A 15020-nucleotide genomic window follows, 5' to 3' on the forward strand; every position below is an offset into this window, starting at 1 on the left:
GTTCCCTCTGGAGGCTCTGGGGGAGAACCCGTTCCACGCCTCTAGTTTTGGTGAAGATCCCTGACGCCCAATGGCTGGCTGCTGCACCCCTCCAACCTCTGCCTCTGTCCTCACACAACGTTCTCCCTGTGTGTCTGTCTGTCTAAATGTCCTCTTCTCAGAAGGACACAAGCCATTGGATTTAGGGTCCACCCCACTGCAATATGACCTTATTTCACTTGGTTACATCTGCAAAGATTCTGTTTCCAAATAAGGTCCCCTTTGGAGGTTGTGGGTAGACATGAATTTTTCAGAACACTATTCAGCTCAGTAGCGGGGGAATCATGGAAAGGACCCGAGCCAGGGTCCACCTCTCTGGGGTCTTTCATGCTGTGATCGGGTTCAGGAGGGTGGCCAGGTGGATGCTGGGAAGGCTGTCCAATAAGCACTGCCCTGGCCCCTGCCGTCCCGCCTCCCTCTAGCAGAGTCTTTCTTTTTTTTTAATTGAAGTGTAGGTGATTTACAATGCTCTGTTAGTATCTGGTGTACAGCACAGTGATTCGGTTATACACACACATATACCCTTTTTCATTATAGGCTATTACAAGTTATTGAATATAGTTCCCTGTGCTGTACTGCAGGACCTTGTTGTTTATCTATTTTATATGTAGTAGTTTGTATCTTGTAAATCCCAAACTCCTAATTTATCCCTCCGCCCTCCTTCCCCTTTGGTAACCGTAGGTTTGTTTTCTATGCCCTTTAGTAGAAATTTTTAAATCAAGGCTGCAGAGCTGGAGGCTCTCCCAGACCTGGGAGGGGCGTGTCCATGCAGAGGCTGCCACATTTGGCGGAGTGTGGCCACCATGTGCTCACCGAGTGTGATGGAAATGCCCTTCTGAATGCCCAGCTCCCAGAGGGTGTCCTCGGAGGCTCTCCTGGCCTGGGCTCAGTGCCCTGTGCACTCCCTCCGCCCAGTGGGTGGCCGCTCCCAGTGAACCGAAAGGTCCGACTTTTTCCAGCTGTCTCCTGGGAGTTGATGCCTGTGGATTACAGACAGGATGCCACCTGACCAAGGAAGGGTCCAGGGGAGGGGCTGGTCTCAGGGGGTGATCAATAACAACAAGGCAGGGGTGGGGGTACAGCTCAGGGGTAGAGCGCGTGCCTGGTGTGCATGAGGTCCTGGGGCCAGCTCCCTGTGCCTCCGTTAAGAGGGAAAAACCCTGGTTGTAATCACCAGAGACGTTACTTACTAGGCATTAAGTCGGTTTCGGGTGTTTCCTCCCAGAAGCCCTCCCCTGCCTGCTCTGAGCCCGGCTGGCATGAAAATCAACTGTGACAACTGTATTTTCCTATGGAGGGTTATGACAGTATCTCCTTTCCCACATGCTTGTCGAGAACCTTCCTGCTGCCCCACCAGGAGTGGCGTCTCATACCTGGGCTGCAGGTGATTCAGTGCCCTCGGGCTGCCACACTGGGGGGAAGTCCAGACTGGAGACCTGGGGCCAGAACCAGCCCGCCAGGCCCTCCCTGAGGTCCCGACCCCGGGAACCCTGGCACACAGGAGCATGGTTTGGGGGTCATTTGTGAGACAGAAATAGACCCAGTCTCTCAGTGAGGAAGGTGAGGCTCAGAGAGCTGGGGGTACCCTTGCCCAGGGCCAAAAAGCAAATGAATAGGTGAGTTTGGATCCAAACCCAGTTTGTCAGCTTCAAGGCCCAGGGTTCACGCGGCTAACACTTTCTCCACCGGAGCTTACGCAAACGTGTGTCTGTGAGGCTGCCTGCGGCCAGGGAGAGAGGAACTCAAAGCTCTCTGCTGAGGATGCAGAGGGAACAGCGCTGGTGGGGGGTGGGGTGGAGACCGGGGCTGGACGGGGCACCTGTTGGCCGGGGGTCTTGGCCTTGCCCTCGGCCTCACTCTCTTTGCTCATCTGGCACCTCACACACTCATTCCTTTGTTACTGTTTCCTGAAACACCTGCTGTTCGGAGGCTCCGATCAGGCAGCGGAAGTCAGACGTAAAGAGAGTTCCCTGCTGTCGGGGGCCCCCGGTCCCATAATTGTCCACCACCATCCAAGCCCCACCGCGCTGGGACACCCTCAATGCAGTAGATGAGCCGGGTTGATGGGCAGGTCTGAAGCTGTGTCTGTGGAGGCTCCAGAAGGTCAGCCCATCTTCCCAAGAGAGCAGAACCTCTGCCTGCCTGGCTCAGTGCTACAACCCTTTCCTTGATGGGTAACAAAGCCACTGACACGTCCAGGGCGCTCTGTTCTAAGCCCAGATGATACGTATTGACCGAGTGAACCCTTTATGCCCATTTTACAGATGAGCAGGACTGAGGCAGGGCAAATGAAGTGCAGGAACTTGCCCAGGTCGCCCTGTCAGCAGGGAGAAGGGCCTGGCTGCCTGGCTCTGGAACCACAAGCAGTGGGTGCTTGGGAAATGTCTCCTAAATGATGAACCAGGATAGTATTTGGGTGGAGACTGGGTCACAAGGAGGTGCGTGGTGGGCAGGGCAGCAGGAAGTGGAATTCCAGGTGGTGATAAACACCATCTGCGGCTGGAAGCTGGGCTGCAGGTTACGGGGGAGCCCACGGGGCCCTGGGGGAGAATGCAAGGGTGGCTCCAGGTTAGGGACGGGGGTGTCAACAGGCCCCCGGCCCTGCAGGCCCCATCCTACCGTGCTATGTTTCAGTCTGCAGGGTGCTTGCAGCCGGCAGGTTTTAGGTGGCAGAGAGGTAAGGACCTGGCACTAAGAAGCACTGAGTCACATGGTGAGAGACACATACTCTTTTCAATTATCAGTCAGTCCCTGAACAGACTGAGATTCAGTCTCAGCCTAATGATGACTAATGTCCTTTTTAACAAAAAGAGCAGCCCTCAGGTTCAGAGCCTTGAAGGGTGGCTGAATCTATCACTAGTTTCAGAATATTATTTTTTCACTGTGTTCACTGTTATAGTCACCTTCCGCTGACTCCAAGTGATACTGTCTTGATGGATATTAGGTTTATGGCAAGTATCTGAAATTCCCAAATCACGGTGGCTTCAGTGAGAGACGTTGATTTCTCTCGCACAAATGGAAGGCTGAGGTAAGTCTTCTGAGGCTGCTAGGAAGTTCCATGACCATCAGGAACACAGCCTCCTTCTATCTTGTTGCTTTACTCCCTCATGGTCCAACATGGCTGCCCATGCTCCAGCTCTCATGCTTGGATTCCAGCCAGAAGGAAGGAAGAAGGGGATGCTGAAGCACACGTCCCCTCTCCTTTTAAGAATACTTCTAGGAAGTTCCAACTACCACTTTTGCTCATAGGCAGAACTTCGGCTGAATGACCATATTTTTCTGTAAGCAGTCAGGCCTGGGCGTGGAGAGGGGCCTGCAGATGGAGAGATGGAGGGAGGTGGTCTGGGGAGGAAGCAAGTGCTTGCTCTGGAAAAGAGACTGAAAGGGCCTGAGCAGGCAGGGGAGCTGGAGGCAGGGGAGCGGGAAGGAGAGGTGGAAGAGGATGGCTGCCTGCCTGCTGCTTCCAGGGCTCGGGAGGCCTGATGGGCAGCATTCCATCAGCCTGCCTCTGTTTGCTTTGGAAGTAGGAGTGGGGTCAGGGCCTGCAACTGGGTTTAAGAATGAGGAAGGTTTGGAGCAGAGGTGGAGAAGTTGATGGGGGTCAGGTCAGAGGTCAGTAGGTCAGAAGCTGCTGGGAGGGACCCCCAGGTTCTGCTAAGCACAGGTGATCTTGAATAAGTGAATGAGCAATGCCCTAAAGAGGTGGGACTCAGGGGGAGGGCTCAGGACTGCATCCTCACAGCACAAGAAACCCACCACCGTTCTGTCCCCTTTGAACGGTGAGAGGAAGCTGTTCCCTGTGTCTCAGGGCTGTAAACAGCAGGCAGATCCTGCCAAGCCCAGCACTCCCTGCACCCCTGTTGGCTGTGCTCCCTGCGGTGCCCTGATGCCAAGAGCAGGACCAGGCCCAGGAAGGTGACCTCGAGGACGGATGAATGAACGAAAGGGTAGGAGCTCCCCTGCGTCTGTGCTCAGACCCTGTCCAGCGGGTGTCGCTGGAGAAATGGAGGGTGGAGGGTGGAGGGAGGCAGCTCCTGGTGGCCAGGGCTTGACTTCCCCAGATAAAAGAGGTGGGGACGGAAGTGTGGCTCGTGCTCCACCCTGACTCTCTGGGCGGGAAGCCAGCAGATGGGCCTATTTCCAGAATCAGCAGTGCTTTCAGCAGAGTATTTCTGGAGCGCATGAGCCTTACTTTAGCTTTCGGGGTTGCTCCCACCCTGGGCAGACACCTGGCCACTCCCGCTTTCTGGTGACTGACTGTGGTGAGACGGCAGCAGCCTTCCCCGGGAGCCTCTGGCTTTGTGCCCCTCACCCCGAGCTGGGCCACTTTCCAGGCCTGCTGTGCCTGTCTGGGCACTAGAAAGTTCTGCAGGGCAGGCTGGCTCTCTCTTTCTGGCAGAACAACCGGAGACCTCACTCTTCCACCTCCTGCGGCAAGACTCGCCACCCACGTGCTAATCTCCGAACTCCCCTGTGCCCCCATGTCCCTACGGGTCAAAAGGGAAAAACAACCTCCCTTAGCACAGTTCCAGGTTCCTGTGAGACTAAGACAAGAGGCAAGCCCCAACGCACTCAAAAACCCAAAGCTGCTAGACAGCCTTAAGTGGTGTGCCACCTTCTTCCTAAGTGTGTGACCACATTTTTTTGTTAACTCTCCAGAACCTGCCTGGAACCAGTCCCACAAATCTGCTTGCTGCCTCCTGAACAAACCCTCCAGTTTCCTGCCTCCTGGCCTTCGTCATTCTTGTTTCCTGTGCCTAAACTGCTCACCATCTGGCAAACTCCTATTTATCCTATGAAACCCAACTGAAAAGACCCCTTCTCTGAAACACAGATGTCCTAGATATTGCATGGGCCTTGGAGGCAGGGGGCTTGGGTTCCAGTCCTGTCTCCACCTTGAGACTTGACAAATCACTTCAACTCCCAGGACGCCAGTTTCTCCACTTGTAGTTGTTTCTGTTTGTCTCCTCAACGTCAGCAGCATGTTTTATTCGTCTCAAGTCCTCTTCTTCCTCCCCAGTGCCTAAGACTGTCACTATCCCGCGATAATAATAAATCAGCACTAGCTTCTAGGCTCTGCGTTGGCCTTGTCCCCCAGCAGCCCTAGGGGAAGGCAGAGGCCCCCAAATTTACTCACAGGAAGTGCAAGGTTGGGGGTTCAACACCAGTGAGGAGTTAAGTGCTTGTAGGCAAAGGCGTGACCCCTCCCGCACTGGGGCCTCGTCCCCGCGTGGCTCCCAGCACTGGATACACAGGGCTGTAAGGACTCGGAACCCAGCTGCAGGGACGCAGTGGGCATCAGAGGCGGCCCAGTGTCACCCTCCAGGAGAGGGGAGTGCCGTGCCTCTCCCTCGAACAGACGCTCCGTGAAGGCGGCTCCCGACGTACCTCCTGCCTGACAATGTCTCCCGTATAGTAGGTGCTCGCCGAACACTTGCTGGAAAGTGAGCGAATGAATGACTCTGGGCAGGCTCTTTACCTCAACGTCACTCCTTCACCTATATACATTTCACCAGGCGTCATCTGTCTTTTAAACTTGTTTATATTTTTTGAAAAGTAGACATTTTTAGTTTTTTAAGTGGTCACACTGATCAGCCTTTTGCTTCTTGGCCCTCTCCTTCCTCTGCAAGATTGAAGTTTTCCCAGGGTTTGCATCATTTTTAAAAGAAATTCATATTTTGTATGCATTGGGAATTTATTTGGGTAGGAGCGAGGTAGGGATGGAAGAATCTTTCCCAGTTGTCCTAACCCCATTTATTGAATTCTTTTCTCATTGATTTGAAACATATTCTAAATTCTCATCTGATTACCATATGCCTTTACTGCATCAACACCAGAAAATCCAATGAAACTGTCTGGAAGACATTTTAAAAAAGTGTCATCACATGTGACGGTGCCCAGAGACAGAGCAAGCTGATTCAGTTACTCAGTGATGCTTGTCTCTCGGCTCTGCTGTCTGCTTCAGCAGTGTCATCGAGATTACCAGACGGTGCAGGGACAACGGAGGCCGCAGGCGTCCTCGTGTACACACCTGTGCTTTATGAACAAGTCAGTCCTCCCAGCATCCCTTTGAAGCTGGTCCTCTAATACTCCATTTTGCAGCTGAGTTAATTGGCCCAAAGTCACACGGCTGCTAAGGAGCAGAGCCGGGATTCAAACCCAGGCTGTTGGCTCGAGGACAGCCTCCTTGGGATGCCCTGCCTCTTGGTGGCACTGCTCACTTTACCTCTATTACATCTACCTTATTCCAACTATCCCATGCCTCCACAGGGTCCCCTGCTGTGTGACAAAGATGAGTCAGTCTCCTGGTCAACCTATGTACTCTCAACGTGTATTTCTGTGGTCTGTGGTCTCTGGTCTGGGCTGTGGACATCAGTGGGGCCAGATGACAGAAGATGCCGCGGCCGGGCCGGACTCGTGTGCTCCTTGGTGAGAGGCATGGGGGCTGGTTCCCCGGGTATCATCTGGTGCCTCTGAAGACCTCGGGGAAGGAACATGTGATGCGAGTTTCACAGCTGTCATTTAAACATGCGGAGCTGTTCAGGAATAAAGAGTGACATTTAGTGACCTTTACCACGTGCCAGTAACACCCAGACACTTACCACCACTTGCAACTGGGAGCGGGAGGGTCCCATCAGACAGGCAAGGGAGATGCAGAACTGGGCTCACCGTGGGTCACCCAGCTAGAGGGAGGCGAAGCGGGCAGGCCCCCGTCTGAGCTGTCAGCCCTTTGATAAAAACCTACCAAATGAGGGCACGGACGGGCGGACGATGGATGGGCAGACGGATGGGCAAACGCGCGAGATGGCTGCACATGTCAAGAGCGCTCAGCGCAAAGGGTGCGTGCTCCTGTGCAGGTGGCACCAGCCCTGCCAGAGGGGCGGCCCTGGGGTGGTCTGTGGCGATTCGGGGGCGGGGGTGCCTCCCTGGGGTCCCTGGCTGGGCCTAGGCAGCGTGGAGGACAAGTCCTGGGTCTCGCTCGCCGCGGGCTGAGGTGGATGGAGGGGCCCCTGGGCCCGTGTGCTTCCTTCCCTGTGGCTCACTTGCTCACCCGCTCCCTGAGCGCACGGTGGGCCTCCGCTCACTTAGCTGCACGCACCGGGAGCCGCGCCTGGTGGGGCTCCGTCAGGGTGGGCAGGGTCCGCTGCGGGCGGTGGGGGTCGGACAGGGCCGCATCACACTGGCAGCCTGGGCCGGGCCGTGGGGACGGGGGCAGGTGTCAGGGAGCGGGCGGGCTGCACGGGGCAGGACCCCCTCTCGTTCCTCATGGTGCTGAGGGGCCCGGGTACCTGCAGCCAGGTTTTTCCAGCCCAAACCACCCCCCGAGGGAGCAACGGGGGACGGTTTATTTATAACATTACTTCCACGCACACGCTGGGCCCGCTATGAGCTCATGCTTCCAGCCCTCGTAATCTGTAAAACGCCAGTAAAATTACAAATGAGAGAGAAGCCCACAGAATGGATAACTCAGATCAATCATGTAATTAGTTAATTTAATGTGAGGTATGATTGTTAAAATTGTGGTAACAATACACATAAAACTGACCCTTTTGGCCATTTCTAAGTGCCACTGGGTACACGCACCATGCTGTCAACAGTCACCGTCACCCATCTTGAGAACTCTGTCATCTCCCCAACAGGTGTTCTGTCCCCTCAAACAACATACGTTGTGCTGAAACCAAACCATCACCTCATGTCTAGAGACTGTCACCAGGCGGGTTTGGGAGATGGTGCCCGGGTGACCAAACGGCCCGCCACATTCTCCTGGTCCAGCCACACCAGGAAGGCCTCACCCACGCCCTGACCAGGCCTCTGCTCCTCGGTGACAATCACACGGTGGGTATACATGTGGGACTCTGGCCACAGGGTCTTAGCTTAGTCATGGACTTAAACTGAGGGCTTCTTGGATGAAAATGGTTTCAAGAGCGAATTTTCCCTGCGTGAGAATCTGTGCCTGACTCAGCAGCTGGAGGGAGATGGGCGGCGACCCCGCGCCAGGCCTGCCTGTCCGGGGCCCCTGGGCTGAGCAGGCAGCCCGCAGCAGGGCTCAGGACGGTCGCCGTGGAAATAGAAACACGTAGCTGAGCACTACGTGCAGAGAGCTCGCTCTGAGAGCGCAGCCGGGTCTGCAGTATGACGCGGCTGGCTTGCCTTTCTGGCTGCTGACTGGGGTGGGCGGTGGGGGCGAGGCAGGGACAGGCCGAGGCTCTGCTGGGGCGGGGGGACAGGGGCCAGTGGTCAGATACACACGGGATCGCGCGCCCCAGGGAGGGGCCGGGGTCTGCACCGCGGGGAACTAGGTGGATTGCCCTGCAGCACAAGGCACGGAACTGGGCACAGGTCGGGGGGTGCCGACTCTCAGGTGTGTGGGGGGCAGAACGCCTGCCCACATGATACCCACATCCTGATTCCAGAAAGCTGTGATCTGCTCCCTCCTAAAGCAAGTGCTGCCCCCAGGCTGCTGACAATGAGGGTCTGGGGGAGAGAAAGGTGTGGGAGGCACCGGGGAGAGATGAGGCCAAGGTGCCCCCCGCGAGGAGCTGAGAAGGGTGGGCTGCTGCTAGGACAGGGTGAGGCGTCTGAGGGGCGTGGCCAGGGGGAGGGAAGCCAGAGCATTCCGCGGAGAGAACATTAAGTGCCCCAAAGGCTGCACAAGACAGAGTACACGATGGGACAGGAAGACTCCCGCTTCAGCAGTGCAGCCTGGGGGTGGCCTCAGGGGCGCCAGGGCGGAAGAGCGGTCAGAGAGCCAGTGGGGAGAACAGGATGGGTGGGGGGCTGCCAAATCCCAGCCTGCAACGGAAGAGCCTGGAGGGGGCGAGGACCCTGCAGGGCAGACTGACAGCCCCTGTGTGCGCAGGAGCAGGGCTGGCTGTGGTGAGGGGGATGGAGGGACGGAAGGCTGTGAAGCCGGGAAACGTGCGGGGCCAGAAGAGGGAGCGATCCTTTGCTCCAGGATTGATCAAATCCTCCTTCCTTGGCTGGGAAACCTCCTGCAAAGCACAGACGCTCTTCCCCAGGGGAAAAAGGATCACGAGAGCAAATCGTGGCTTTTAACTTCAGCTTTCAAGTACACCACAGCCTGTGTGCACCTTCAGAAAAGTAAGTTGTACATGACTGCCAAAAAAAAAGAAAAAAAAAAGAGGAATAAACATTGTTTCTTTGGTGATGTTGCCATGAGAAATCCTTGTCCAAAAACTGCAGCAACTCCCTATTCAGATTGGGTGTCGCTGACTGGTCCCCACAGTCACAACTCCGACTAGCCGTCAATCACGTTGTCCCAGGAGGGGTCATGAGACCCAGAACTCCTGCGTGGGAGCAGCTGGAATCAGCAGCAGGAGGGTGCTGGGGGTGCAGGTCACCTTAGACGTGGGGTGGGGCTCGGCGTGAGGACGGACTGCCGGGCTCGTGTCCCGACACCCTTAGAGCAGCACGGCCTTCGGCAGAGCTGGGGGTCTGCGCAAACTAGTGCTTGTTTTTGAGGTATCTGAAAAGTGCCACAGATCCGGGCACTTAGTGTTTATCTAATGGTCCCTTTTGGGGCGATGGAGCCACAAGGGGCAGAGCCCAGGATCAGACCCAGGTCGGGCTCGAAGCCCACACGCTCTACAGATCTCCAGGACTGTCCCTGCCAACAGTCCACGCGACACCTCGTACTGTCATCTGGTGGACAACCGAAAAACGCATTCTAGAAAACGGGGACAACACAGACCGCATTAAAACCCGTGTCACCCAGGAAACCGCTCTCAAGCCTGCTGTGCGCCTCCCCACTGCTCGGGCCCATGTGGGCTTCGGTGCTTCTCCCGCATACTTTCATCACGCTCTTGCCTTTGGTTACAAAGCTGGGAAACTCCGTGCTTCCGGAGGGCAGGCAGTTGGCTCAGGCTGCCCAATGCCTGGCACAGCACGGACACAGGGGCAGCCTCGTGACCAGCGATGGGCTGAACCGAGGGATGCTGCCACCTGCCCTTGAGCCCCCACCTCTGGGGGCAGCTTCGTGCGCAAGTTCCCCTGTCACCAGGCTCTGCAGCTTTGCCCAGTGGCCCACAGCGGCCAGGGCCGGCCCACTCCAGGCCCTGGGGGGCGGACAGCAGACACTCTCACTGTTGCCCTTTCTGTCCTGGAAACCACAGGGATTGGCACAACCTCTGAAATCTGTCTCTGCTCAAGTGTAGACACCTACTTACCAAAGTGATCCATTAGCCAAGCCACTCTCATTCGATGGCGATGATGTGTGTTACCACAGAACCAGCCCTGACCCGAGGCCTGGAGAGGCAGGTGCTGCTGGCAGGAGGGGGAAAGTCCAGTACCTAACACAGGCCAGGTCACGCTGTTCCAGGACAGAACCCGGCTCAGCTCCTTGGCAGCACCCCAAACTTGTGAACTGATTTTCCGGGTCCACGGAGCAGGGCCACTCTATCTTGTTTATACTAGCTCCGAGCACAGGTCCTGACGTTGTAAACATCCACTGAAGGCTGGGTGCACAGCTTGGCGGGGAGCATGGCTGGGATCTCAGCAACCCAATCTCAGCCTGACGTCACACCTGGCTTTGCCAAGGTCACAGCTGGGAGGCGTGCCGGACGGCCACTTGACTGACGCCTCCGGAGGTGGGCAGGCCCGAAGCCAATAAAAGCGGCCCTCTGGCTGACCAAGATCTGCTGAGGGACACACTCCCCTCGTTAGTGGTTCCTGGAGCGGACGTCAAGTGCAGCCGCCTGCTCACAGGCTGGGCTTGGGATAGCCGCTACGGGGCATGAGATCGGCTACCGCGGGAGTTTGGGGAATATGTAAAATGAAATCATCACTGAGAATGGTAACTCCTTTGTAATGTGGAGGTCTCTGCTGTAAAGGTGTTTGCTTTAATAAGATTACTTTAGAAACAGGAAGATTACTTCTCAAAATCATAGGATCCAGCTCTCTTGCCAATTCTGATTATCACAGAATATGATAAGACAATGATTTTGATACAAAATAGTAATAAACTGTGGAATCACAGGGATCATACTTCAAAGAACTGGCACCAGTCAAGCGCTGTCTGTCCCCGAGGCTTCTGAGCATCTCACAGGGTCACCTCAGCCCGTCCGCACCACCGTGCTGTCCCTATGCCCCTCAAAGGAGGCTCGGCTCACTAGAGGGTCGAGACCTGGGCTGTGGGAGGTCTTCCAGTCCTCGGTCAGGGAGCACCTCACCCCCATGCCACCTGCCCTGGCATACGGGTCTATCGGGACAGCCTCAGCCTCGAAGCCTTTGGGCCAATGGTGGGGGCGGCTGAATGACTCAGCAGTGACCAGCGTGGGCTCCAGAGAGGACAGAATAACAAAGGTCACAGCCGCTAAGTCTTAAGATTCCTTCTGTGTGCTGGACATGGTTCCACATGTCCCCCTGTCGAAACTCGTTTAACAGGGACAGGAGCAGCTCCCTCCCAGGGTGACCACAGTGCCCAAAGCACCGCCGGGCACAGACGAGCGCTTGGGTGCGCCAGCGATGACTCGAAGGCTGGGCTGGCTCTGTGAGTGCTGGCCCTCACCCCTGCTCCCTGCCAGGTCTTGCCGGTGCTGGCCTGGACAGGGCTCGGTCGACCTCCAGGGAGGAACTGGAGTTCAGACTGTGCAGGTACTCTTGGTCCACGAGGAAGAGCAGCTGGGTCACGAGGAAGCTCTGGAGGTGGGCGCGTTCAAGTTCCGTGACTCCAGGGATGCAGGGTCACCGCCGCGCTCGCTCTGGCTCTGGCGGGCCCGGGCCTGCTGATCTTCCTCCACGAGGTCTGCCACCAGGTTCAGCCGGCAGGCCCTGAGCGCCCCCACCAGGTGGGACACAGCTGCGTCCTCCTTCCTGCTGTTCCTCCAGACCCTCAGCGACTCCCTCACCTGTTCGGCCAGGTTTCGGGGATACTTCTCCTCGATGGCATCGATCTTGGCGTCGGACACTTTGAGTTGACGAGCCAGTCTCCTCCAGTCCTTCCCCACATTGTCACAGATGATGTCAAATGCTGCGCGCAGGTCTGGGGAGGGAAAGGACACAGTGATTCACCAGAGGTCTGGGGAGGTCCTTAGGAGGCAGGTAACCCCCAACCCCTGCTCCCAAATGGGCTTCTCAGAGATGACCCAGAGGTCCCCCTGCAGGGGCTGAAGTCACCCAGCAGCAGAGGGGCCAAGGGAAGGTCCCAGAAAGCCCAAGAGTATGTATGGCAACCCTGGGAAACCAACACCCACCCCCCCAGCTCTTCCTTCAGAATCTGCCCTGCTGACCCCTGGTCTCCAGGCCCTGGCTACTGTGTCCTCATCTGCTGAGAGCAGCAGGCCGGGCGCTACAGACTCTACAAGGCTGTTTCTGGAATTGGGGGGAGCAGGGAGGAGGACAAAATGCTTCTTGGGAGGCTCCTGCCAAGCTGCACCTCCAGCTCCGAACCCCCAAGACGCTGTCGGCCTGAGTGCCAACTCCTCCAGCCCCAAGAGCCTTGTGAGGTGGGTACTCGTGTTACTAGGACCATTCATCCAGATAAGAAAACAGGCACAGGGAACGGAAGTCACTGCCTGAGGTCCTGCAGCTGGATAACAGCAGAGCCAGGACGTGAAACCTTGACGGTGTAATGCCAGAGTCCGTTCTTAACCATTACGCAAAAACTGCCTTCTGGGGTCCTGGGTTCAATCCCCAGTACCTCTACTAAAGGAAGAACATCTAAAAAACCCAACAAAACAAAACAAAACACTGCTTCCTGGAAAAGAGCAATGTAAAATTGTCTCTCATCAACCCACCAAAACCTGCGGTTGCTCTTCTGGTGGACTTTCCTCCAACATACAGTAGCTACACAAATAAAAACACACACACAGACATACAGGTATAAACCTAAAATGTTAGGGTCTTTGTTTTGTGGACTACCTTTCAAGTGTATTATTTCAGTATCTTTCCTCTGTCACTGAATATGCTCCAGAACATTTTTTCTGTCGTTTTGTTTGTCCAGCTGTGTGTGTATAGTCACCTGAATGTATGTGTGTGCATTTATATATAGAAATCTGAACTTGACTGTTCTCGGGCAGAGCTGTGCTGTCCAGTTTGCCATCGACAAGCACCAGGCCTTACGGAACGGTACCTGGGGTGTCACGTTTATATCCTTTTTTTGGTTCAGTGACTAAATGGCTGATTCCAGGCCATAGTTCTAAGTCTGTGAGGGATGTCCCCAAAGCGTCCCCCAATCCCCTCCCCTGGGCTCTGAGAACACAGGGTTGTGGCTGAGAAACCCAGCTACACTCCGGTGAGGGTAGAAAAAGGGCGTGCCTGAGAGCAGGTGGGAAGCCTCTACAGCATTGACTTGGCCCGAGAGATAGTGCAGTGGCTACTGCCGCCCACCCTGCGGCCAGGCTGCCTCCTCCAATCCTACAGCTCCTTAGTTATCGGCTGTGAGTCTTCGGCAAGTCCCTTAACCTCTCAGGCACAGTCCCTCCACCTGTAAAACGGGCATGATAGGTAACAGTACCTAACAGGCCTATTGTGAAAGGTAAATATGTTAAGCGCTTATGGGGATCACTGGCACGCTGTAAGGCCTGTGTAGAGTTACGGTGTCCGCATTATTCTCCGCCGGCTGTGGAGAGCGTCAGCCGGACATACCGCAGAGGCGGCCCAGGCGGGCCTAGCTTCTTTCCGGGCCGACTCCTCCCCACCCAGGAGGTTAGCAACGCCCCTTTCTTTCGAGTAGTTTCCAATTCACCTGGAGGGAGTGGGGCAGTGGAGAAGATACTGAGGCTGAGGGGGTAGGTGTCCATGCTCTGCAGCTTAGGCTGAGTTAGCTTTTCTGAGTTTCGGGTCTCCCAGGGCTATTTAGAGAAAACCGACGCAAACCGAACCCGGAAAAGGTCAGGCGCCGGGCAGATCGAAACTAGGCTGGGCCAGCAGGCCCCGCCTCTCTGTTTCCCCGGTCCCTCCACCCCACCGGCCCGGCCCCCAGGCCCCCGCCCCAGCCTGCCCGTCCGCCCCCGGCCCCTCTCGGCCCCCACTCCTCCGGGCCCTCGGCCCCACCTCGCTCCTCCGGCGCCGCCCCGCCCGCCGCGCCTGCCTCGAAGTCGTCCAGGCGCCGCAGCAGGTCCTGGCGCCGCAGGGAGACGAGCAGCTCGCGCAGCAGCACGGTGTGCTCCGAGCTCAGCTCGTTCTGCTCGAGCAGCACGGAGAAGAGGTCCAGGCCGCTCTGCACGCGCTCCAGCTTCCTCTTGCCCACGCGGCTCTGGCACAGGAACTTGAGCTCGGTCAGCTCGCTGCTTGACAGGCCGGTCGACACCGAGTGCAGCAGCAGCAGGAACGGGTCCATGGCGGCGGGCGCGGCAGGGCCCGGCCTCTGCGCGCGTCCCCCGCCCAGCCCGCCGCCCGCTCGCCGGCCCGCGCCTCGCGGCCCCGGCCCGCCGCCTCCACACACACCCCGCGCCCCACGGCCTCGAGAACCCCTCCCTCTTTCCGCGCCCCGGGCTGGCCACCGGAAGTCTGCCCCGGAGGTCTCGCGAGAACCTCGGGACCCGCGCATGCGCCCCGAACTCAACGCAGCCATTTCCGCCTGGGAGGCGCGCGGCCGCCACTAGGGGGCGCCCCAGATAGGCTGGCGGCGCGGGGCTGGGACGGTCTCCGCGCCTGCGCTCTGCAAACCTTCTCCCTCCCGTTAGAGACGCGCGGCCTTGAGGGTCTGCAGACCTCGGGCGCCGGCTGGGAGCGTCCGCCTGGGTTTCCTGTGGAATTTTGCACTGCGGACGCCGATAATAAATGCATTTATTTATTAACATTTGTGAAAACGCATGTCCTTTCGTCCCCCGTGGGCATCTGTGTGCGGAAACGACTAACCAGAGGTTTATTTAGGTTTTAAAGTTTAATAAATCCTTGTGTTTAAAAATAATCGCCAGTATTCTTTTGACTGCTTATTAGCATTTATTGAGGACCTACTGTGTGCCACGCAGTAGCTTCTGGAGACAAATTCGGGAACAAAGTGTGGAAGCCCCCCACCT

General features: G+C 56.7%; 1 protein-coding gene across 1 annotated transcript; it reads right to left on the reverse strand.

The window, feature by feature from the left end:
• Positions 1-7515: 7515 nt before the first annotated feature.
• Positions 7516-14422, reverse strand: FADD (Fas associated via death domain). The gene is made up of 3 exons (XM_064492024.1): positions 14053-14422; positions 10227-12040; positions 7516-9156 (listed from the first exon to the last, which is right to left on the reverse strand). The coding sequence occupies exons 1-2, from the start codon at positions 14336-14338 to the stop codon at positions 11685-11687; spliced, it is 642 nt and encodes a 213-aa protein (XP_064348094.1). The 5' UTR covers positions 14339-14422; the 3' UTR covers positions 7516-9156; positions 10227-11684.
• Between the last annotated feature and the right edge of the window lie 598 nt (positions 14423-15020).

Source organism: Camelus dromedarius, chromosome 12 (assembly GCF_036321535.1).
Source record: "Camelus dromedarius isolate mCamDro1 chromosome 12, mCamDro1.pat, whole genome shotgun sequence".
NCBI classification, from domain to species: domain Eukaryota; kingdom Metazoa; phylum Chordata; class Mammalia; order Artiodactyla; family Camelidae; genus Camelus; species Camelus dromedarius.